General features: G+C 32.9%; 1 protein-coding gene across 6 annotated transcripts; it reads left to right on the plus strand.

Annotated features, from left to right (window-relative positions):
- Nucleotides 1–1,515: 1,515 nt before the first annotated feature.
- Nucleotides 1,516–24,526, plus strand: LOC124362160 (lysocardiolipin acyltransferase 1-like). Of its 6 annotated transcripts, none has more exons than XM_046816404.1 (8): nt 1,516–1,687; nt 15,352–15,415; nt 17,666–17,855; nt 19,164–19,368; nt 21,469–21,581; nt 23,178–23,328; nt 23,577–23,694; nt 23,781–24,526. In XM_046816404.1, the coding sequence occupies exons 3-8, from the start codon at nt 17,685–17,687 to the stop codon at nt 24,130–24,132; spliced, it is 1,110 nt and encodes a 369-aa protein (XP_046672360.1). In that variant the 5' UTR covers nt 1,516–1,687; nt 15,352–15,415; nt 17,666–17,684; the 3' UTR covers nt 24,133–24,526. The 6 variants fall into 6 exon arrangements, with proteins under 6 accessions (XP_046672360.1, XP_046672363.1, XP_046672361.1 ...); XM_046816407.1 differs by having other exon boundaries at nt 17,674–17,855; XM_046816405.1 differs by lacking the exon at nt 1,516–1,687 and adding an exon at nt 3,731–3,801.
- Nucleotides 24,527–26,334: the final 1,808 nt, after the last annotated feature.

Raw genomic sequence — 26,334 nt, forward strand, 5'->3', positions numbered from 1 at the left:
TGTATTTGAGGAAAAAATATATTTGAATACAATTACACTTTATAATGTTAGCCGAGAGTCGATTTGAACTGTATAGGCACATAACCTGTGTTATCTTTACATCGATAGAGGAATTTGTTCTTAAGAAAAAAATATATCATTATCCACGCTAATTTTGGTGGAGACCAAAATGGAAGGTATCAAAAGGGTTAAAAATTCGAAATAATTAAATCAAATTATTTATAGTTTGATTTAATCAAAACCGACCGTTTATATATATATATATATATATATAACGGTATACATATATATACGGTATATATATATATTGAATTTATATATATATATATATATATATAAATTCAATAAAATCAAAATATATAAGGAGACTGACAGTCGCTACTTTATGGGTATGTACACAATATGGTCATGGTAAATGGCAAAATTTACAACTCAATCACAATATAACTGAGCACTTCAATGAGCTCAATCAAAACAAATCCAACAAAATCAACTTATATAAAATTTAGTCTGCGACAGACAGATTTTTAGTCCAACAGTCCATCTTGGAAGAAACCGAGATTAAATAAGTCTACTCAGCAAAATTCCTTGGAATATGCCTTGGTCGTGGGATTATCACGTAGATAGTGTTTGTGCAAAACTGTCCTGAAGTATTTTTCTACTGAGACCATTGTCCAAATACTGCCCAACTCAAGTGTTGATACCAGCGTATTATAGGACTAATCTACTCACATCTCTCGTATGGTGTAGCTTTGTGGGGAGTTTGTGCAGACAAATTGTTCTAGAATGTTTTTTTTTTACCATCAGAATAACTGAAAACTGCAACTTAGAGAGTCGTGCAGACCAGCTTTCAGAAATCTGAAACTGTTGAAATTGCCCTGCCTTTATATTCTGGAGACGTCTCTTTTTTAAGACGTACACTTTTGTGAAACTAGAGGTTATATAACTACGGAACTGGAAGACAAAGAACGTTTAACTTCACAGGCAGGAGTTCAATTTGTCAACTAAATGTACAATTGAACTAAAAATGATGGTATGCCCATGGCATTTAAAACTTATCTAAAAGCCGCGTTGATTTCAAAAGCATTCTACAGTATAGACGAGTTTATGACTCGCGTTTGGGAGACGACATGATTGGCTGACTGACATTGGGGCTAGGGTGGGGAAAATTGGGAATGAATGAGAATCGAGGTCAATTTAAAATTGTATGCATGAATGAGGTTGAAATTTAGTGAATGAATGCTAACTTTTAGTATGTAATTTACTTTAACGGTTGCGATGACATGTCAGTTCAATAAAATATTATTATGGTTAGCTGACTCTAATTTAAGTTTAATTTAAGGAAAATATGATATTCAAAAATTTTTAATTATATTTTAAACCCTTACACCCCCCCCCCCCCGTGGTGTACTGAGACTGCAGGCTGTCTGTTGTGAGTTCTAGTAAGTTGATGTCTGAGTCATATTCTACGAAGCGTGTTATCACACCAACATCTGTCCGAGCTGCAACTTCCTCAGTCCTCATCCACCAGTCTTATAGTATCGTACATCCCATTCTAAGATTCCTAGTGTGACTAGAACATGTGGCTAAAACAAACTGTATATTTGACTATTTAACTTCAAAAGACCTTTTTATTTCAAAATATCTTCGTGTGCAAACAGGTAGAAGATGGAAAACTCTATATAAGGTATTTGTTAAATTGTAGGCAAGACAATATTATTTCAAAGATTTTTATGGTTGTTAACAAAATCAAAATTTTAGATTTGAAACAGGTAAAAAGTGTGGAAAACTAAACTTTACATGTGTTATTCGTACATTAGATTTAAATAATTTATTTTTTTATTTTATCAGCAAAAATTAATGTTTAAGTTAACTTATCAGTTTAAATCAGAGAAATGTTTTATTAGTTTACAGCGTATTATTCAAGATGTAACTTTAAATAGCTGTAGGGATACTGGAATCCATTACAGTACGGTACACATTTTCCACCCAACATTTCTTTATTTCCCTTCCATTTTTGACATATCTAATTTAAAAATAGACTTCAAGTTTGTATTTACTTACCCTTCAGTTTGATTTTACCGCAATAACTATAATACCAAGTGAAATATACAGTATAAATAAAATCATCGTCGAAAGTTAAATTAAGGAAAGTTTATAACAAAATCGTAAATTATTATTTATTCGTGTTCGAAATTTCATAAAAAAAAGTGGTTCGAGAGAATCTTCGGTGTTTAACCCTGGGTGTTCAGTAAGGACTGCCGCGGCGCGACTATCCTTTCTGTACAAAGTACAGCCTTGGAACCGTAATAAACAAAGTACCAACTTAATGAACTCTGTTATGTTTTACTCCAACTTAATTCTAGATCCGCAGTGACTTTTTAATAGTTTTGAGTTACTTGCCAGGAGCCTACCCTGATGTTTCTTGATGTCCATGCGAAGGGCTAAGACTATAATTGAGTATACCGGAGCCATAAGGGACAAATATATCACACTGTTTCTTATGCCTGAACTTAGTCAGAGCCAAAGTTCACGACTTGGCAGAAAGAGAGATCTAGCTGTTGGTGAACTGTACATATTTGCAGAGACCACAAATACTTCTATTTACGGTCTGTGACTTGCCATAGTCCGAGACTGTAAAATTAGACTATAAAGGCGTGTTCATCGTGCAGTGTTATCGGTGCCTCACTTTTATATTTTTTCTGTTAATATTTCCATGTATTGTATATTTAGTTCATTAATTAAATTATGGTATTCAAATTTTGGCTTCAAACTTCGGTGCCTCAGACATCAGTTTTCTTAGAGCTGTCTTAAAAATTTTAGTAATTTATGATGTTAGCGAAAGAGGCGTTCAATTTCGTAAACGTAATAAATGCTACTTAATTTATAGACGAACAATCCAATAATTATTAAATTTTATTTTTGTGAGGCCTTTCGTAAATAATTTACTAATAATGAGCCTAGACCTTTGCAAAATTCACCGTTACTGCCTTCAATCTAATTAAATATTAATATTTACATATACAGAAGACATACTTCCTGGTCTTTAACTTTCATATCTTTGTATTTTTGTACAAGTGTTTTTATTTAAATCTACATTGTTTGCATTATTACTTTGACCACTTTTATTTCAGTTATGTGGGTCTGATGATGTGTTCCTTAAACACGAAAGGTCTCACAAAAATTAAATTTAATAATTACTGGAGTGTTTGTTTATATTCCAGTAAGAATAAGCTGTTAGAATGTGTAATAAATGCTGTTCTTTTGGATTGGTATTGTTATCGTTTATTCACACCACTCGTCGCTGAGTAGTAATCTGCTCAGTATAACAAAGGATCGTCAAGAAAGAAGCCTCCTTTTTCGGATTCGGCCATGTTATTTTACCCGGGACCCAGAGCTGCACATAGCGCTGCTCAATTAACCCACATATCAGTTAAATACAAGTTAGCACTTCATTATATTGCATCCGTGCATTATTTGAGATAACGTCCTTATTTCCGTACTCCTTACGGATACCGTGTAAAACTCCAGACCGATTTCAACATTACTCTTTGCTACTCAAATTGGGAGCAGCCTTGACGTATGTACTCTCCGTGTTTATGTGCATAATACAGGAATTGTGTCGTGCGCTCGCTTACCTAGTGTAAACAGGCCGCCCCCTCCCCCCCACTCCGCGCCGGGGTGTGTGTGCGGGGTGGTCCAGAGCGGGATGTGGGATCAATACATCTGCCAGTGCCACCCCGCGTCCCGCGCGCTATCAGTAGCATCGGGCCTCACTCTGCACGACACTTCGCCGCCCAGGTAGGCAGTAGTCACTAACACTAAAATAAACACAGCTTATCGTTGTGTAAGGTTCAATCTAGCTAGTCGTATGCACTGAATTTTGTACCGTTTTGAATTCGTTCCTAGCGCTATAGCTCCATTCTTTAATATGGTCGTAACTGAAGTTCGACGGTTTTACTGAGAACGCACTCTAAATTTTCCTCAAAAAGGTCGGTGAACATTTCAAAGTCGCACAATTAACAATCATTTTCTCCGCTGACAATTCGTGGAAAGTGCATCTTTCTTTCTTTACTAAAGTGTCTTTGCAGTCACAATTCGAGGTTTCTCTTGCCTAAATTCAAATTCTAAGAGTGCGATTAGTTGTAATTTTATTTTATCCCTTGTGGATCCAAATCCCACCATTGTATACTACTAATCACGGCTTATAATAACCCGCCAGTCAGTCAGACTCTCGTTCTCGACACAGGAGCTATTTCCGTACCCTAATTGCTGAAAGGGCAATAATACTTTATGGTTGCTACGTTACTTGCTTTACTACCGTTTAAATATCCAATTCTCGGGATTGGCTACTATTTTAACCGACGCGACAACAAACAGCAGGAGCTTGACGATGCCCCACCCACACCGCCTGGTGGTAGCGTGCCTACTGACTTAACACAGGTAGGCAGGGCAGGGTAGTGTGTCAGTGATGTTGAGGTAGGGTAGACAACCTGTTGCCCGTCCCGCTTGTTTGTTTATATCCATACATTGCCTATACCTGCTATTGTTTGTTATCGACGCGACGGACTGATATTCGTTATTAATGTAAGAAAATATCAATCCCCGCTTGTTTACAATTCAGACACTAGCGACGTTTTATATCGACGGACTGATCTTCATTATTAATGTAAGAAAAGATCAAGCTTCACTTATTGTTTGTTATTGACGGACTGATCTTTATTATTAATGTAAGAAAAGATAAACCTCCACTTGTTTGTTTATCCATCCACACACTGACGATGTTTGCTGTTGTTTGTTACCGACGGACTGATCTTAATTATTAATTTAGGAAAATATCAAGTCCTGCTTATTTGTTTACAATCCACATACTGAAGATGTTTGCTATTGTCTGTTATCGACGACGACGAACTGATCTTCATTACTAATGTAAGGAAAGATCTAGCCTCAATTATTTGTTTACTATCCACAAACAGCCGATATTTATTAATGTTCGTTATTGACGGACTGATCTACATTATTAATGTAAGAAAATATAAACCCTCACTTGTTTGTTTATCCACCCACGCACCAACAATATTTGTTATAGTTTGTTATCGACGGACTGATCTTCATTACTAATGTAAGGAAAGATCTAGCCCCAATTATTTGTTTACTATCCACACACTGCCGATGTTTATTAATGTTTGTTATTGACGGACTGATCTACATTATTAATGTAAGAAAATATAAACCCTCACTTGTTTGTTTATCCATCCACGCACCAACAATATTTGTTATAGTTTGTTATCGACGGACTGATCTTCATTACTAATGTAAGGAAATATCAAATTCCAATTATTTGTTTAGAATCCACACACTGCCGATGTTTGATTAATGTTTGTTATCGACGACGGACTGATCTACATTATTAATGTAAGAAAATATAAACCCCCACTTGTTTGTTTATCCATCCCCGCACCAACAATATTTGTTATAGTTTGTTATCGACGGACTGATCTTCATTACTAATGTAAGGAAAGATCTAGCCCCAATTATTTGTTTACTATCCACACACTGCCGATATTTGCTATTGTCTGTTATTGACAATTGAGATATCTTTATTATTAATTCATGAAAATATTAAGCTTTAGTTACGCTTGGTTCGAATTCCTTTTAAGAGTTTAAATCGTCTTTGCCAAAACATGACGCATTAGAAATACATATCACAGCCACTTCCTGTGGTTTTGATAAAATTTACTCCAGATTGCAACATTGAATCGTTTTACATGCTTTATTTATTTTAGGTCATATTCCTTCAAATAAAAGATAATTTCCCAATTTGTTATTCTGTTAAAATATCCTTTCGAATCAGCTCCGACAACGTTAAGTTCAAAGTCTTTACTTATCTTACTTTAACCCGGTTCAGAAATAAGTTAAAACCAACATTATAATTATATTGTGTTTACTATAAGAATGATTACTAGTATTTTTACTTTGTTTATTTCTGCAAAACAAAGGACGTAGCTTAGCTTAACAATTTACTATTAAATTTACATTAAATTATTTTGGACGAACCATTTTTAAAAATATAGTTTTGACACACAAAAACGTATCTACATATAAATAATCTATGTTTTACATTTAGTGTGAAAAAATCAACTATAGCAAAAATTGTTTGATTTTCAATATTTTACAATTTATTTTATTAAAATAAAAAACTGGTTTATTTTGATTTTACATTGTGCATTTTAACAGCCACTCAATTTTTAAAATAAAACAAGTTATAGATTGCCAATAAAGAGTATTTGTAGACACTTTCAAATTTAAATTTTATTTACAGAATGTATAACAATAAAACGATCAAGTAAAAGACTTTCCACAATCTAACAACACTTAGATTTTTTTATTAGAAGATCCTGTACTTAGAAAAGGGGTTAACAATATTGAATATGGTCTTAAAAAGTTAAATTAATTCTATAAATAATACCAGTGTTCTCAACACAAGTTAAATACAAGTTTTTAGAAATGAAATAATTATACTTATATAACAGATTTGTTAAAAAATATTTCATAATACATGCAAACCCGTCAAAAATTCAGAAATAAGACACATACATAATAGATATATCAATATCTGTTAATAGATCAACTAGATAAAAAAGCCTTTATCAGTCAACTAGATAAAGAGAGTGAAAGTCGCCACATTAAAGGTCTATAACTAATTTTCCAATAGTTATTTTTAAAGTAACTATTGGAAAATTTGTATTTATTTACCAGTGATAGTAAATTAAACTTTTGTCCAATGCTCCAATATGCATTGATGCTTCAATCATCTTGTTTACCCTTCTTATACCCTTCCACTACGATCACCAAAACTAGCTGATGATAAATTTCTTTCTAAGGGTAAATTCCTCTATCGATTTCTGGAAAAGCCAGGTTGGGTGCTTGTACAATACAAAATGGCTTTGGCTCCTGCACAATTATAAAGTCTCGTGCATCTGGACACTGATAAAAATTATATAAATAGGAAAGAAGACCACTGAAAAAAGAGTAACACGATTCCCTAATTGGCAATTTTAAAACCAACTGGTCCATCAAATTTTAAAGATGAAAAACGTCACAAAGTTCAATCTACAATCATAGTCATAGAAATATTATTATCACCGTAACGAATAGGATTCACATTTTAATAAGGTTCGGAAAACAACAATGAAGAAACAAAAAAAGCAAACTACTACTGTATGTGGAAATTTTGTTAGCGAGGTACGAAAAATCGGTGTGAATCGAGGACAGATACTGAAAGAATAAGGGTGTTATGTCACATAGAGTTGTTGGAACTGGAGATTCAACACTAACTTGATAGAGGGAGGGAGAATTATTAGTGAATCGAGGAGTCAAAGCTCTATTTGAATTATTAGTGAATCGAGGAGTCAAAGCTCTATTTGAAATACTTTGTAACTGTGTCCAGGAATCTAGAAACAGAATGTCTAACTGAAATTCAAGCACAATTTCCTTGCATTCATACATCTGAGTATATTCATAGGATGTATCCATTGAAGACTAGAAGTATTCTTAAATTTAATACAACTACTAACATTAAAATGCGTAAAATATCAATGAGTGCAAAACCTGAAATGAAATATCTAAAAAGAAAGCTGCTGTGTATTTTTACTAACTTACGTATATTTCAATAATTTATAATATATTTCTGAATTCTTCATCTTTGAATTTGAATTTAATCTGACCTCCGTACTAAATTATCTGTGTGTTTGAGAGAATGAATGTAGCAATAACAAGAAATTCTTTAAAAAGTAAATTGTTAATTTAAGTTTTAATTTATCTCTGTTTGAATTTTTCTACGTATTAAGCTAATAAATTTGATTTTTAATTATTAATAGTAGTATATATTTTGGTTAATTTTAAATTTTAATTCAAAATGTAATTTGTTATAGTTCCAAGGTCATTAAATGTACACACACACACACACACACACACACACACACACACACACACATATATATATATATATATATATATATATATATATATATATATATAGGTAGAGAGGGCTAAATAGCCCTCCTAACTCCGCCTTTTGAATAAAGGCATATTTCATTTTCATTTCATTAAATTATAATAAATTCAAACAAGGCATTGGCCAATTCTCGATCCCGAAATCACACGATTCTTGGTGACGGTTTCCTATACCTCGCCTATTATTCCATTAACATATTTTCGACTAAAAAATTATATAAAAATTAATAAAAACTCTCAGCTTTTAGTTCCGATTAGTCTTAGCGGAATAAACCGATGTTTAAGTTCGTTTTCGACAATGAACGGGTTATGAAGAAAACGTGATTTTCCGAACATTTGCCATCATTACGTGATACAATAAATCAGTAAAATTAGTTTAGAGATCTGCATTCCGATCTCTTCCTCGGGTTGATAACTAACCTAACACGTAACTACAATCGATATTAAAATCAATCAATCATACCAGACTTGTGGCACGCATACGATAGGAATCACAAAACCATGTTGTGTGTCAACTCCATGCACACTATCGCTAACACATGTACCTAATAAAAACACAACTCTGATTATTAAAATTGAACCAAAGAATACAGATCACAATAGGTCTGATCTGAAAGACCAACCACTGAACACTGACTACAGTCCAATGGCACATTTCTCTTCTTCACGTAGAAACTATATGGTGGTAAAACAGGAAAGAGCCTTTTTTATTGGTCCATTCTAGATGAGCTTCCCAAAATTTAAACTGTAACTCAGCATTTCATAAATTTTGGTAAATTCTGGTATCAAGGATCAGATTTGATAGATCAGGTAAAAGATGGCGGCTACTGACGTGTCTCGGCACTACAACGCGATACATTGACGCGGAATTAACGACTGCACTCAAATACGAAACCAAACACGATACAAACTATCGTATTTGAAGAAAACGCAGGTTGACTCTTAATGTGAATTGTGCGAAGCAAATGACGCACAACTCGATGCGATAATATTACCGATCACTTCACAAGCAAACACGCAGATTGGTATTGCATAATAATTTTGTGATTCATTGAGAAATTATCGTCCTTTAACATCTTCCCTCCAATTCTATGCCGAGTGTTGCAGATCTACGTAACGGTACATGGCGCACTAGCGAGTCTGTCGCTGTCAACGTGGTACTGGAGTATTTTGTGATCTGCCCCAAAGAATCGGCTGAAAATAAGAATATAAAATTATCATAGTATGTATATAAAATACATTATATGACTGAAGGAGATAGCATGTTTTATTTATAAATAATGTAGGTACGTGCTTTACGCAATATATTATTAAAATACATACATTTTATTTCAAAAATAATGTAATTTTCCAAAATTTGTGAAATTACAAATCATTCAAAAACATATTATTTCCTCAAGTCTTAATTCATATGCATACATATGAACATTTTTATGTTCAGCTAAATTTCCTTGATTATAGTTAGATTTTTAAGACATTTTTGATAATAAAAAAGTTCTTAAAATATTTTTCCTACCTTAATTATGTTATATTAAGGAAGTTAAATTAAAAAATAAAACAATTAAAAACCAGTACACCATCCTGTCCATCAATACTGAAATTTTGATTTTAGATCTTTGGCATCATTATTTCATACAATCATAAATCCTAGAATATGATAAATAGTCAAGGAATTCCTGACTGAGAAAATTCTAGACTAAGCCTTTTAGTCAAATTCAAGGACACATACATTGAGAATCCTTGGTAATTTCTGGAGTACAGTTTTATAAATTCAGAGGTCAGAGTGTTTACATCTGCTTCAAGAGACTTTGAAATCACAAGACATGAAGAACAGTGATCAATAATGCCAGAGGATTGTAGAAAGGCAGTTGAACTAATCTTAGACCCAGAAATCGGTGATCACAAAAATCAAGGATTCAAAAACTTGAGGCCCACTAAATATAATACAACTGAGTAACATCACAAGAAAGCCCATACAAGAACTATCAGTTTTCTATTATTGTTTTCTGCCTATGGGAACAGTATCGCAATGAATGACGCTCAAAGAATTCAAAAACTACAAAACACACCACTGAGGCATGTATTCTCTCTGAGACGTGTCACAGTATCGTGATGCTGTTAACATACGTCACATGGGTGACTTCTGCAAGCTGTTTATAAATTGTATGACTCACAAAGTCCTCCTACTCAGGGAGCCCCAGTACCTGAGTGAGAGGCTGTGGTATCGGGATGAAGTCTCGCAGCGTGTCAGCCGTGACCGGAAGCTTCACTTACATAGAGTGAGGCTTCAGCTAGGCTGAACAAGTTTATCCAACATTTTATAATGACTTCCCTGGTTTCCTGAAGTCTCTTTTCTTTAGTTGTTTAAAAAAAAATGTAAAAGTCGCAGTTCAAAATTAAGATCTAACTTGACTTATCCTGAAATCCAGTTTGTAGCTGAGAATGCTTGTAAATAAAGGCATTTTTATTTATTTAACTACTAAACTAGTGATCAATTATCCAAGGCACAAAAAGGAATTTAGATCAAAATAAAATTATGAAACAGTACTCCAGTAATCTCAAACCTATAGTCTATTCTGAAGGCACCCTGGGAAGCAGAAGTGTATAAATGAATAATCTTTTAATTTCTTTCAAGAGAAGTTATAACATATGGAGGAAAGGGACAATGAAATACAAGAACTATGTAGCATAAAACTGCTTCTGTTTTTATTTGCACTATAAAAAGAACAATGTTACATAATACAGTACTAGATGAATCCTAAAATATTGACTTTAAAATTAATACACACAGTACATAACAAATTCCCAACAATACAGTTCAATATAGTTCAATACAGAGCATGATACATATAACATATAATCTGAGAATGGTGGATGTGCCAAAAGCAATTTGTATTGTATAAGAATACAAATGAAGGAAATCAATCATCAGCCACACTGACTTTGATGGACGTCAAAATGGGATGGTATAACAAATTACGAAACAATAGTTTTTTCTGATCATATTTTTCTTAGTTTAACATGCTTAAAATCTACCGCCAGACATGTATATAAATGTTAAATCAGAATCAGCTAACCTTATACAGAACTTTACAGTGAAGGCTTTCAGTCTCTAGGTTTATTATTTATATTTATGTATCTAACAGTTGATTTTAAGTGTACCAACCTAGAAAAAGTATAATTTGGGGAAACAATTATCGTTTCATATTTTTAACCCATTTGATTCCCTCCCACTTCGATCTCCACCAGAACTAGTGTGGCTGACAATTGATTTCTTTCTTCAAAAAATTCCTCTTTTGATTTCAAGAAAAACCAGCTTAAACGGTGCAAGTTGTCTCTCAGCTCCTAGACTGTTTGGTAGCACCTACACCTGCACTGTGGTAACGTGGTAGCACCTAGACCTGCACTGTGGTAATGTGTTAGCACCTAGACCTGCACTGTGGTAATGTGGTAGCACCTAGACCTGCACTGTGGTAATGTGGTAGCACCTAGACCTACACTGTGGTAATGTGGTAGCACCTAGACCTGCACTGTGGTAATGTGGTAGCACCTAGACCTGCACTGTGGTAATGTGGTAGCACCTACACCTGCAATGTGTCAATGTCCCGTATACATGGTGAGTTTGTTGTTGTGCAACAACATATGAACCTCATGTTGCGATGGTATGAGTAATCAAAGACCACTGCATTGAGATGTTATTGAGGAACTACAACCTTACCAATGACTCAAGCTATTCGATACGACGTGTCAGTGTTGTGTTTATGATAGCTGTAAAGTTTTTAATGAGTTTTGCAAACTTTCTCAGAACGATCCATAGATGAATAATTAGACTTTTATAACAAGTCAGCGTTGCAGATACATGAATTGATATTGAAATCGTTCTGGAGAAAAAGTGTTGCAAGAGTGTTGTGAGCCAAAGGTGTTTAGTTAATGATACGATTGATATTTTACTGCAGGACTGTGCACCATTTCATATTGGCAGACGTATAGAACTCTACATACACATAAATGGTATGGTCTTTTCTGCATCCAACCTACACTGTTTTAAGTGGAACATGAACTATCAAGTGATCATGTCTGCATTTAGTGTTACTGTTTTTGTAATTATTCTCAAGCATTAGGTTCGTTAAGACTCTATCTGTCATTACTGTACTGTGGCTCTATAAATAAAAGCGTTTCACTATCTAACTTACAACCAATTAATTTAAATGCTGGTTGTGATAAAAATGAAATGAAAAATGCCTTTATTAAAGAGGCGGAGTTATTAAAATATCAGACCTCTTAATCCAACCTAACGTTTGCACTCTTGGTGAATTATTTTACCATTATTGTTACCAAGCAGGACATTACAACAAAAAAGGATGCATTTCTGACACTAACCCTTCACTAGGAGCATCCTGTCACTAATACTGCAGCTGTAGCATTATTGTTGCTGCTATCAAACACGGTAGTAGATTAGGAGTTTATCTCCTCATAAAATAATAACACAAAAACTAAAATCCTATCAGACTAGTTATTGTGAATTGCAGAAAATCCGTTATCTTTTTAAATCTGTTAGGATATATTATTTGCCATTTACATTTATATTAAAAATTAAAATACAAAATAATGTAAACCAGTGTTTAAATCCAATTAAAGTACTGAACAAGACTAGATTTTTTTAATGTGTCCAATATATTTAAATACATTATTTTAAAATTAATTTTTCTCTTATTAAATTTTAATTTTAAAGGATAGTCAATAAATCATTCTTAATGATATAATCTATCAGTTTAGAGAGTCCCACATACAATAGCATCGTTATCTGATGTCCAAAGGGTAGTATATGTGTTATTATAACATACATAGTAAAGTTAATACTACGTATTTATAATTCTAAGATCTTTCAGTCCTTGGTGATTATACAGTTTATTGATATAAATATCCACATTCAGTAGCATTATTTGAAGTCCAGAGGTTTCTATAACAATACCTATCTCTAGGCCATATTTAGTAGCATTGTCTAAGGTCTAGAGATTTGCATGAGAATAACTATATCTACTGCACATTTAGTACCATTGTCTGTGTTCCAGAGGTTTCTATGGTAATACCTATCTCTTCCTCACATTCAGTAGCATTGTCTGAGGTTTCCATGGTAATATCTATATATACTCCACATTCACTAGCAATGTTTCAGTTCCAGAGGTTTCCATGGTAATACTTACACTTACCCCACATTCAGTAACATTATCTGAGGTCCAGAGGTTTCCATGACAATACCTATCTCTTCCTCATATTCAGTAGTATTCTCCGAGGTCTAGAAGTGTTTCTATGATAATACATGTCTATAGTCCACATTCAGTAGCATTGTCTGAGGTTTCCATGGTAATACCTATCTCTACCCTACATTCAGCAACATTATCTGAGGTCCAGATGTTCCCATGATAATACCTATCTCTTCCTCACATTCAGTAGCACTCTCTGAGGTTCAGGTGTTGTCATGATAATACCCATCTCTTCCTCACATTCAGTAGCACTCTCTGAGGTTCAGGTGTTGTCATGATAATACCCATCTCTTCCTCACATTCAGTAGCACTCTCTGAGGTTCAGGTGTTGTCATGATAATACCCATCTCTTCCTCACATTCAGTAGCACTCTCTGAGGTTCAGGTGTTGTCATGATAATACCCATCTCTTCCTCACATTCAGTAGCACTCTCTGAGGTTCAGGTGTTGTCATGATAATACCCATCTCTTCCTCACATTCAGTAGCACTCTCTGAGGTTCAGGTGTTGTCATGATAATACCCATCTCTTCCTCACATTCAGTAGCACTCTCTGAGGTTCAGGTGTTGTCATGATAATACCCATCTCTTCCTCACATTCAGTAGCACTCTCTGAGGTTCAGGTGTTTCCATGATAATACCTATCTCTTCCTCACATTCAGTAGCACTCTCTGAGGTTCAGGTGTTTCCATGATAATACCTATCTCTTCCTCACATTCAGTAGCACTCTCTGAGGTTCAGATGTTTCCATGATAATACCCATCTCTTCCTCACATTCAGTAGCACTCTCTGAGGTTCAGATGTTTCCATGATAATACCTATCTCTTCCTCACATTCAGTAGCACTCTCTGAGGTTCAGGTGTTGTCATGATAATACCCATCTCTTCCTCACATTCAGTAGCACTCTCTGAGGTTCAGGTGTTGTCATGATAATACCCATCTCTTCCTCACATTCAGTAGCACTCTCTGAGGTTCAGGTGTTTCCATGATAATACCCATCTCTTCCTCATTCAGTAGCACTGTCTGACGTCCAGAGGCTTCCATGGTAATACCTATCTCTACCCCACATTCAGTAGCATTGTCTAAGGTCCAGAGGTTTCCATGATGATATCTATCTCTTCCTCACATTCAGTAGCACTCTCTGAGGTCCAGAGGTTTCCATGATAATACCAATCTCTAGTGATAATCTATAACCTGTAGTGGCAATGTTGTTTGTTAAAAAGAGTTGTCATGACTACTAGCACTGAGGTCCAGTATATTATCTTATAATTCCTAAATATCCTGTATATGATCTTTGCTCTGAGCCCTTGGGGACAATGAAGTTTTTCTATTTAGAGTGTTATCACAAACAATATCATATGATGCCCAGTGGATCAATATCTTCACTGTATAACTTATCTGTACTCTGTAAATTAGATCTACAGATGTCTAATTTAAGTATAGTAACATACCACAGTAAAGTATATAAAGTAATCATTTTATAATGCTTTACCTCAGTGGTTCCTATTCAACAGTATTACATAAAAGCAATTAATTATATGAGACAAATAAAATATTTTAGTACAACTACTTAGTATAGTCAAGAAATGTATTAATTGCAATAAACCCATCTGAAATCTACGTTAATTATAAAAGAACTCTGTTTTATAGTCTTCAATTTTAAATCATTAGCAAGTTTATCTTTCCATCAAAGAACCAAAAAGTGATATAGAGGTAAACAAAGAAAACTTAATTTATGAGTAGAAAAATGAGCAGAGTAGCAAAATAGTTTGGCATAGTGGTGACTAGCTGGCTACAGTTCAAATGAGTCTTTTGTGGGGGTCGGAGTGAATTACTTTCTCAGTCCAAACAATCACATCATGAGACTTGCATTTGTGCAGAATTCATTACACGCAAAATCATTAATTGGTCCATTTTTACAATTGTAAGGTGAGTTAAGTAATGTGTATAAAAAAAATATAATTAGTTTGTATGTAATTAACTATCACTTCAATCAACAATATGTAGCCAGCCGTATTAAACTTGGCAATGTTTTTATAAATTAGTCTGAATTAACAGGCTTATTTTTTTGCAGAAAATCCTTTTCAACCTCACAAATCAAGAGTGTCAACCATCTGCCTAAGAGACAGCATTTAAATGTAAATATATTCATTTTAACTATTACAACTGTACTTAGAATTAACTATTAAGTGCACTTCACTGCATTTTTTTAAGTCTATGAGATCTTTATTCAATATCTTGTAGACAAATGTTTTAGACATATAATACATAACGTATTATAATATATGTTATATACGTATATTACATTATTGAGCTAAAATATTGTAAGACTAAATTATTAAAACCTTAAGTTAGTATGATGATAGACAAGATTCTATCAGTTCATTACAAAGTATGTTCTAATGTAATGCAGCCACTCATGATCAGGTTCAGCTGTTCTGACGTGAACATTTAGTCAAAACCATGAATCATTGATTAGTATAACAGATGTAGACAGTTCTTAGATTCATCCTTTTCTTAGAACTTAGGTGTATAATAACACCAAATTTTGAGAATTTGCATGTTGTAGTGATTTAACTTTATGTTGAATATATTCAATTATTAATCTTTGTGGGGTGTATAAACAAATTCACTAACACAATCCATGCACTGAATACATCAGTAACATCCATTGTAGCTAAGATAAACTATGACGTAACCCTGATCAAAATGAACAAAATACATGTTCTATACAGAGTTTCGTTTAGGACAGGAAATAATGTTATTAATTTAATACTTGGATTAATTAATTAGAGTATTAACTGTTACATCTAACCTGTACTAGATTTATGAGTATACTTTATGCTTCATAATTCTAAAATACTACTTAGAGTGTGGTACAGCCAGTTTGTAATATCTTTGTTCTTATACGATCAGCACTGTATGTTACATGTTTTTTTTTACATGTATACTTCTTAGTATTACACAGTGGTTTTGACAATAATGTTTTATTTACGTTAAATTTCTGTTTTTTAAATAAAGATTACAGGTAACAAAGCACTAGACCCAAACTGTGATCCCATAATCTTCAATCTAGCAGTGTTACACTTAAACAAATCATTCAGGAACCATTTTAAAGATCTTTGAATTTTGACAGTGAGGGGCGTGTATATTATGGAAATCCTGATTCAAACTTACAAAAGTGTGCAAACCAAACCTCTCATTTCCCAACATAATTATTTTACACAGAACTTTAATGCTATTCCAGTCCCAATACATAAAACTACCCAGTTTAAAAAACTATTTTCTTATAACGGCCAATATTTTTTCAATAAATTACCAATTGCGTGGAAACAGATTCCAACATTAAATTCTTTCAAAAGAGTCATTAAATAATTTTTGCTGGAAAATAAAATATACAAATTTGATGAATTTAAGTCGAATTCACCAGGAACTTGGTAATAGTGATTGATTCATGATGTGCCATACTTAAAATTATTTTGGAAATTTAGTATAATTGTAAGATTAAATTAATTTATATTAGCATTTAGGTTTCTTGTCTATTTGACGAGCCTTATAACATTGTAACATATTCCCTTGGGCTAATAAAGAATTTCATTCACACTCCTTTATTTATTTATTTACTTTTATTTATTTTTTATGTTGTCACATAACACTATGTACAGTAAGTAATTAACTACCTTAAAGTAGATGACATGTCAATTTGTTAAAAATACCTAACCTAAATTAATATAAATTGTATAGATGAGACATATAAGATAAAATTTAAACATAAAACATTAACCATTAATATAAATAGAATATAACTTCTATAAATAACATATAGTAATAAGATTTAAACATAAAATATTAAAGACTAAGCATTAAATTTAAAAATAGATAACACACATACAAAATCCACAACACAACATAAACAAAGACACACAATTTATACAATTATTAAAAACTTATTGCTTTTTAGTCAAGAATTCATTTACACTGTAGAAACACTTTTCCAGCAAAATAGCCCTTCACTTTATTCTTAAAAATCCTAACAATTCTCTAATTTGACATCATTGGGTAAATTGTTATACAAACGAATTCCTCCATACTCAGGCAATTTCTTAAAGGCTCATGTTTTGTGTAAAGGATAAATAAGAGTACTATTGTGTTTGGTGGAATAATTATGTATATTTGAGAACAAGTTTAAATTTGTTATGTTTTTCTTGATCATAATGAGTTTCTGGTATACATATAAATAGATGGAAGAGTAAGCAGTTTTAAGTCTCTAAAACTAGTTCTGCAGGATGCATCAGACATAATACAGTTTCTAATTAGGGAGTGGCTTACTTAGGGAACAATTTTCTGTCTTTAGCCTTTCTTGTAAAATAGTATAAAGTTTAACATAGTGTTGCAGTAAGAGAGGGCATGCAGGGATGCTGGATTCGTGGAGTGATCTACTGTATTCTCTGGTACCTCAGCATTTTCTGTGGGTTCCTTGTCCTCTGCTGTCCGTTACTCCCTCTTCTGTTCTTCAATCATCGCTTGTATCGTCGCTTCATTGACGTCATCTTTGCGATATGGGAGATGTATCCTGTTGTAAGTAATGATAATTTACCACAGTAAGCTTAATATTCATACAATTTGAAATATTTTATGTTGTTGAAAATGTTTTATAAAATGAAGAAAACTTGTACTTTGAATATTAAAAATAATAACAATCTGGAATCAATTCTTTTTTGGAGTTTTTGTTTCACGATGGAAGGATCATCGAAGGACAGAAACCTAGTGTTACTGATTTTTTGTATGGCAAATGCGTGGAAACATTTTGTTTCCTGTAACAAACGGAGTGACAGAATTGCTTCATTAACACAGTATGCTATTTTTACCAGATAATGAAAAGTCCACAGATTTAAATACTGGTAACTACTTAACTGTTTTTCATTAATGATATTCGAATGTATAGCACATTATGAGTTAATTGAAACTCAGTTGCTATTAAACTATCTAGATGGTTGCATTGTTTTCTCAACAAATTAACTCATTAATAAAAAAAATTAAATTGACTCATGGTATTGGGCATTTGCAGTACATAAAAAGCTATATAAATTTTTTAAAGACAAATACCATTGTAAATTACAACTGCTTGAACATATTGATCAAACATATTATCTGGCACCCATTTATTTCTGCATGAATTCAATTTTGTTTCAAAAATAACATAACAGTTTTCCTTTTGAAAAAGCACACCACATAGTAAAACAAAGCAATGTACAAACTAAACAGAAGGTGATAGATAGATAAACCAGTACTTTAGTTCAAAACTACATTGGCAGTAGAAACAATAAAAGCCAGAACGACTTAGGAGTTACACAGATTATTTTATATATATATATATATATATATATATATATATATATATATATATATATATATTCTTATACATACTGTATATTACAAATTTATCCTGGCCATAAATATATTTCTTTATAATTTCCTATTTAAAAATAGTGAATAAAAAACACATCAAATAAATAATCTAATTACAACTCAATGTATTTCAGTCAAAAGCAACTATATTTTGTAATGTATCTAGTCATGTAATGTAATTTAGCCAATTGTAAATGCAAAAAATTTAATACATCACAAAAAATGTTTTGAGATACATATAAAATATCTGCATATTTCCAGCACTTTAAGTACTGTAAAAGCTTGCACTATCACTGCATTTAAGTCTCATAGTGTTGAAAGAAGATGTAACAGGATAGATGATTACTAAAACGACTAATTGTTTACAAGATTATTATGTCCTTTAAAAACAAAATTTGGAGAATCTGACTTACTAGAATTAAGATTTTACTTTAAAAGAATAATTTATATTATAAAATAACTGGCAATGTAATACAGGTTCTGATGGAACTGTTGTTCGGAACGAAGATCATCGTGACAGGGGATCGAGTACGGACAACCGAATGCAGCCTCCTGGTGATGAACCATCGGACGCGCTTGGACTGGAACTTTTTGTGGGCTGCGATGTTTTACGCTGCAGAGCCTCAGAGCCATAGAATGAAATTTGTTCTTAAAGCGCCCTTAAGACACGCACCAGGACCAGGTACTTACTAATTTGTTTATGTTTTGACTTAGAATATAACACAATAAATTAGACTCACTGCCTTCTCGGAAATATACAAACCATAAATAGTAGGTGACAAATTTACTCCTTTCTCCTCACATTTTGTCACCTGAAATATTTTTCCATTCCATCACATGTTGGCTGCTAGCCAATATATTTTCCATCACATTATTACATATTTTGAATGACTGCACTTTTTTATGTAATTCTTTTTGTTACTACGACTCTTGATGTTCATCTTGAGTATCTGTCCATTTCTCTTTAAGTGTTTTATAATCATACTTTTGTACTCCTTGCTATACTACTACCTTATACATCTTATTATTACACATTTTTCACAAATTTTAAGTTGAATTTCGGTTAAAAAAAGTTGTATACATCTGTTAATTTTTATTACTATACACATTTAAAACCTGCAAGACTGGGAATTTGTCCGGGCCCTGATTGGTCCAAGGGATGCCAGGAAGCGAAACGTACACTTATTGCTGTGCGCATGTTATAAGAAAACATGTCCCTTACTCGAAAAAGAATAATTAGCCCAAAATACAGGGTCTCTGAAAAAGAATGCCGGTATTGTGAAACGGTCGTTACTTAAAAACTATTTAAGATAGCTAAACGATTCAAATATCAAATTGAAATTACCAAGTTTCATTTTCTGTGTAGCATGGGAGGAAACGTTGACTTTGGAATGTGCAGAGCAGTAACGTGGTGGCAGTTTGCTATAGTGACTGACACTCTGGCACCAGTTGCAAGTACAATGTTTATGGCCCAACAGAAGGCACAGTATGTTCTGTGGTACACAGAATTGAAATTGATTGTTAGTGTTTCTGATGCAAGATTGTTAGTTTTCTTTGATTGTGTCATCCCTTGTTTTTGGCTGACCAGTTAACTGTTAAACCAGCAACAAATTACTTTATCATCTGGTGAATTTTGACCTCGATACGTAACTTGTAACCAACACTGGACACTATCGATTTCAATTCTGCGTACCACAGAACACGCTGTGCTTCTGTTGCGCCGTAAATATCTTACTCAGGATTAGCGCCAGGTTGTTCTGCATGTGTTAAGGTCAATGTTTCCTCCCATGCTACACGGAAAACAAAACTTAGTCATTTCAACTTCAATTTAACGTTTAAATGGTTTAGTTATCTTGAATAGTTTTATGTATCAGCCGTTCAAAACCCCAAAATTTTTTTTCAGAGACCACATATAGCTGTACACTAAGGATGTACATAAGTATGGTAAATTACAAGAAAAGAATGATATGAGATGTATTGTTCATTTTTATAATAATAAATAATACATATCTTTGGTAATTCTTGAATAAATGTAATTGATATGAGAGTGCCATTTCATGTCAGATTGATTAAGTAGTATACAAAAAATATTTTTGGACAACTTCACTTCAGAAAAATTATGTAAATTACTGAATACAATTTAGTCTTAATTGAAAATCGTCTACGGGCCCAGTAAATTTGTGTTTGGTCTTTACATTTATGCAAATGTAATCAATCTATCATTGAATAAAATAATCTTAAGATTGACTTACTTTTTATAATCTCCTTTCTGTAATTTTATGGATTAGATTATGTACTTTAAACTGTAAGAAACGATTAAGTAAAGTAGTGTGACAATATCTGTCTGGGTGGAGTTGAAGACAGGGGTGAGTGGATAAATAAAAAATGTACTATTTTAGATATTTTGCGTAATTGCGTGTATTTTTTTGTAAATCACTTTTTGTAGGTATAATATAATTAAACAGTTGTTATTGGCTAAAATAAGCTTACGCATATGTTTATGCATACATTCTTTTTCTCCAAAAACTTTGTTTAAACACTTTACTTTACTTACAAACCAATAAAGTATTTTCAGATCACACTACATATTAACCACATAATAACTCATCATTCTAATTAGTTGTCTTCTTTTGAAATCTCTATTTTACTGTGTTACATTATCTAAAAAATATTTGTTTACCACATTCTGTATTTATAATAATTTTTTATTAACGTCATTTATTTTCTTTCGTTGGACTTGTCAAACAAACGAGACTGAATGGATGCAATGATGTATGTTTAGGGTGGGTAATGCAGATGGCAGGGTTCCTGTACATTCACCGGCAGTGGGAGAGAGACCAGAAACTGCTGAACAATGTGCTGGACTACTTAAGTGACATTAAATATACATATCAAGTAAGTCGCTTTCACTGTACAGTGTCAATACTCATAAATCTATCAAATCCCTTTAAAAGTATTGTCTATTCTAAATTGAACAAATATTAGTTTTGCATGAATTCTTATTACAATCTTGGTATCTTGAAAGTAAATTTAAAATTCAGTTATTTATAAACAATATACCAAATAAAATCATTTATTGTTTAGAAACATACTGTTACGCATGACACCAATAAGTTAAGAATCAATGCAATTACATTCAAAACAAATAGGTTACAACTTCAAAAAAATTCATGTGTTGTGAAAGAAAACCTTAAACAAAATGTTTTAGTACTACAGTACTTTGAAATTTATAAGAGGTAATTCACACACTTCATAGGAAATACAGTATACAAACTTAACTACTTGGTGAATAAAAAAAAAGTGCATTTTCTAAGTCTGTCTGCTGTACACAAAAATGAAAAAAATATGATTTCATTAACCAAATCAAAACAGTAATGTTTAAACAAAATAACATAAAACTTAACTTTGCTAATTAATTATAGCAAAAATCATTTATTTAATTAGAAATTGTACATTAATGTCTTATTTTGTAGAGTAGAATCTTATAAATGTGTTCCATAAAATTTTAATATAAATTATGAAAACTTTATCATTTAAAACTTAGCTTATAACAAAAACAATTAACTCTTTGGTAGAAAAAAACAATTAAATAGTTCTATAAAATAAACTGAAACAAACAGCGGTGATTTTTTAATCCAGAGTGGGACTTAATATGTGAGCAAGATCAGCTGTTTTCTCCTAAGCTTGTATAAAAAGTTAGCTATATATTTAAAATATATATATATATATATATATATATATATTGTAACTGCAAAGGAACAACAGTGTTTATGGACCACCTGATGGTCCCTGATTTTCCTCTTGAGCCAAACGGCAACTGACAAGTTGCTTTTCTGTTACCAGCCAACATGAACTGTCAATTTGGTTTTTATTTCAAAATCATTTAAGTTCAATTGTACATAAAAGACAAGGGATTTTAATAAAAGTTTGAATTATTATAATTATTTGACACCTATTTTTTTATTAATGAAAATGAGCTAGATTTCTGGTATTTCATCATCTATGATTTCACATTAATAACATTTAACTTGTCCATGTTCAACTAAATTCAGTTATTATTTTTAAAACCATATTTTTCAATCGAATTCAACAGAGACGTTGGTAAAGTGCCTCCTAGAGTCCAGAATCTTATAATATATGACTAGAATACAGCACTTTGTTTATTTATCAACGACAGCAAATGTCCAATTTAAACTCTGTTATCCATTTAAATTGTACATTCTCTATAGAAATGCTTTAAACAAACAATATCTGATTAGATCCTCTGAGGCCAAGACTATGATCCAGTTTCTAGGAGCACTGCATTTTCTGTACTATAAAAATGTTGCCTGGTCTCCATGGAGTAAAACGATGTATAATATTGTGGTTATAAAAATGATCATTTTTGCCCAGTTTATCAACTTAGTATGATACCTTTAAATATATACAAAAAAATCTGAATCAAGATTACAGTATTAGTATTGATATTTGTTATACGTTTTTCATTTTTAGGTTTTAATATTTCCAGAGGGGACAGATTTTAACGATAGAAGTTTGAAAAAAAGCAATGAGTTCGCGGACTCTCACCATCTTGAACGGTACACCAAGGTTCTGCACCCCAAGACAACAGGCTTTGTCTTTCTTGCAAATAAAATGAAGGAAAGTAAGTAATCCCTTATAATATTTTCAACTATTTGTGATGTTATGGAACTTGATCTTCTAATCATCATCATCATCATAAATAAACATAATTGCATGCACTCCTTTTTTTAGTTGTTACATCACACAAAGATTTACTCTCCAGAATATTAATTCAGCTCAAAATTTTAATTTTCATTACACTTTAGTTTGTTTATATTTTAAGGCTTTAAATGAAAAGAAATATCTGACAATCATTTCTGTTTCTAACAGATAAGCAGTTGGATGCGGTCTATGACTTCAGTGTGGGATATCCGGGATCACTGCCACAGTCCGAGATGGATGTTCTGCGAGGTATATTCCCTGAAGAAGTGCATTTCCATATAAAAAGGTGAGCACTTTCTATTAAGAGTACATTTATTTTGTATAAACAACATATATTGTTTCAAACTCGATTTAACTGAGCGCTCTGTGCAGATATCCGACGAGTGAGATGCCCACGAGCGATGCTGGCTTGAAGGAGTGGGTCAATGATCTCTGGCAGCAGAAGGAGCAGACTCTGGCAGACTTCTACTGTCACCGCCGCTTCACGACTCACCCGACCAATGGTCATGCTCAGTCAGCCATAAACAACTCTCTCCTTCTGGCCCTACTGTTCTGGACCGGACTGATCGCGGTTACTCTCTACGGACTCTGCACCTCCCTCTACATGCAAGTCTGGGCCCTCATCCACTGCTCTGTCTTCTTGCTGCTCTCCTTCACCTCCGAAGGCATCCACCAGCTCGAAGCTTCTTGGTACAAGAATCAACAAGTTCACGACAAGCATTGATCCGTGTTCATCTACCGTAATAGAATAGATCAATTCAGAGGTTTATCGTAACATACTAATATATATCTTTTGTACAGTAAAATATTTTTCCTAATAGATTTTATATTCTTCTAAATGTGTTCACACTTGGATTGATTACATATTCACTATTATTTTTATAATACATATTCGTACAGAACCCAAAGTCTATATTTTATGTTGTAATACTTGCAACTGTCATTCCCAGAAGACCATGTATTTTAAATAGACTGTACATACGAATTTAAAGACATGAATTACTGGTTCAATTGGGTAAAGAAACTGATGTGATTATTAGAAGTTAAGTTAGTTTAGTTTAGTTGTACAGTGTATAGAGAATAAGAAAATAAATTATATAAAGACAGTTGAAACATTTTAGAGTCAAATTTAATTCACCCCAACTACAACCAATTTATCAAGCAGAATAAATACATGAAATTTTAATAAGTTCTTCTTCTTCAGACTCAAGAGTGATTATTACAATGTGGTCTATGATCGTAGACTTACTAATGGCAAATGGACATATCACCATTACACAAGTGTTAAATAGCAGTGTTGGAACAATGAACAACACAACAGATAAAAACATACAAACATCTACATTTACTATTAACATAAAAATAATAAACTAAAACCTTTTTTAAACATTTTATATTGTAGACACGCATTTGATAAAGATAGCCATATATTGTGGAGTTAATAATGTAATATTTACTATTATTTGTGCCCTCAAAAATGTATCGAAAGAAATCATTTTCCCTATTTGTAGTATTGACAAATACATTGTCAATACAAACCAAAAGAGTATCTATAGGTACATTATAGACTATTTATATATTGCACTTCAGGCTATAACAAATTAAAAATTATTAAATATAAATTAAAAACTTACTTTCCGAAACAGATCCATCTTGCAGCACCAATCCATCATTTGTCACATTGTTTTAATTTGTGATCAACTATATTTTCACATAAGCAAAATCGAATGTGAAAAAAGCCAACCACCTTCTTTCTTAGAAGGTAGGTTGGAAAGAACCACCTTTTCTCAAAATATTCTTCATTACCAGCAGGGATCACTTCTGGCTGGTTTATACCTACCAGTTGAACCCACCACTGGGCACAGCAAAAACCAATGTGCCACTTCAATCTGTGCAATCCTATGGATGTCCAGTAGCGGCACATCACTAACTGCAAATGTTGAGATTCTGGGGTTCATGGGCAATTCGATAGGTTTAGTCTACTGCGGAAGATGAAGATGACTGTTGGAGTTGGTGGGGTTTGTTTCCCTTACCTCAGAGGTTCTTGTTAACCTCAACAAGGGTGTGCCACCCCCTGCCTACTTTGACTGGAGAGGCTGGTTCAGAGCTGGCCTCCCCTTCTTCCGGGATGACTTTGAGATGTAGTGCCCTAATTCTTCCTCACGGATCTCGATAGGAGGCGGCACCTACTCCCTAACCTTACCCATCCTGAATATCCTGTCATTCCGGAAGCAGCGCAAAGGTTCTTACAGGACTAAGTGAAATTTATAAGCTTCTTGTCCTAAGAGAACAAAAAAAAATATATATATATATATTCTTCATGCTTCCTTCACATGATGTAGCATTAAAAATTGGCCAAAGCATCAAATCTCATACAATAGTAGAAGAATTTATACTTCCTGCTGCAATTGACATGCTTTCACGGGTGGTAAGTTCCCAGGAAGATTTCAATTAAAAAAAACCCACTATCATAATGATTCAGTAGCTTGAAGAATTTCTGAAATGGTTGAAAGCGTTAAGGATCAATTAAGACAAAACTAAACAAAAGTGAGTTTTTTCAATACAAACTGATATCGACTAATGTTGGCAGTTGACCTCAAATTTTGTGTTTCTTCCGATATGAAATACATGAGGCAATCGAAGAGAACATTCTATTTTGCAAACCACTCCCTAATCACTCAATAGGAGAATGCATGTATACAAACGTTCATAAAAGCTACTGAGCCCTTTAAGATTGTTTGGAAAAATGTGTTTCAATATGCAGTGATCGTAAATACAGTGGCCTGATTGCAAGATTGAAAACCAACATGCCTAATATTAAGTGGGTTCACTGCCTTCACAACCAAACTCTGGCATCAAAACAAAAGCCGATCAAACTTCGTCAATAAATGATGAAGTGGAAATTGTTAATTTTGTTAAAATTCAT

The sequence above is a fragment of the Homalodisca vitripennis genome, chromosome 5, assembly GCF_021130785.1.
Source record: "Homalodisca vitripennis isolate AUS2020 chromosome 5, UT_GWSS_2.1, whole genome shotgun sequence".
NCBI lineage: Eukaryota > Metazoa > Arthropoda > Insecta > Hemiptera > Cicadellidae > Homalodisca > Homalodisca vitripennis.

Bases quoted from the DNA above. Each gene is read 5' to 3' on its own strand.
- LOC124362160 (XM_046816404.1), top strand. From the start codon at position 17,685: ATGCAGGGATGCTGGATTCGTGGAGTGATCTACTGTATTCTCTGGTAC. The intron at 23,329-23,576 runs GTAAGTAATCCC...TGTTTCTAACAG, and splicing joins TGCAAATAAAATGAAGGAAA to ATAAGCAGTTGGATGCGGTC. The intron at 23,695-23,780 runs GTGAGCACTTTC...CGCTCTGTGCAG, and splicing joins GTGCATTTCCATATAAAAAG to ATATCCGACGAGTGAGATGC.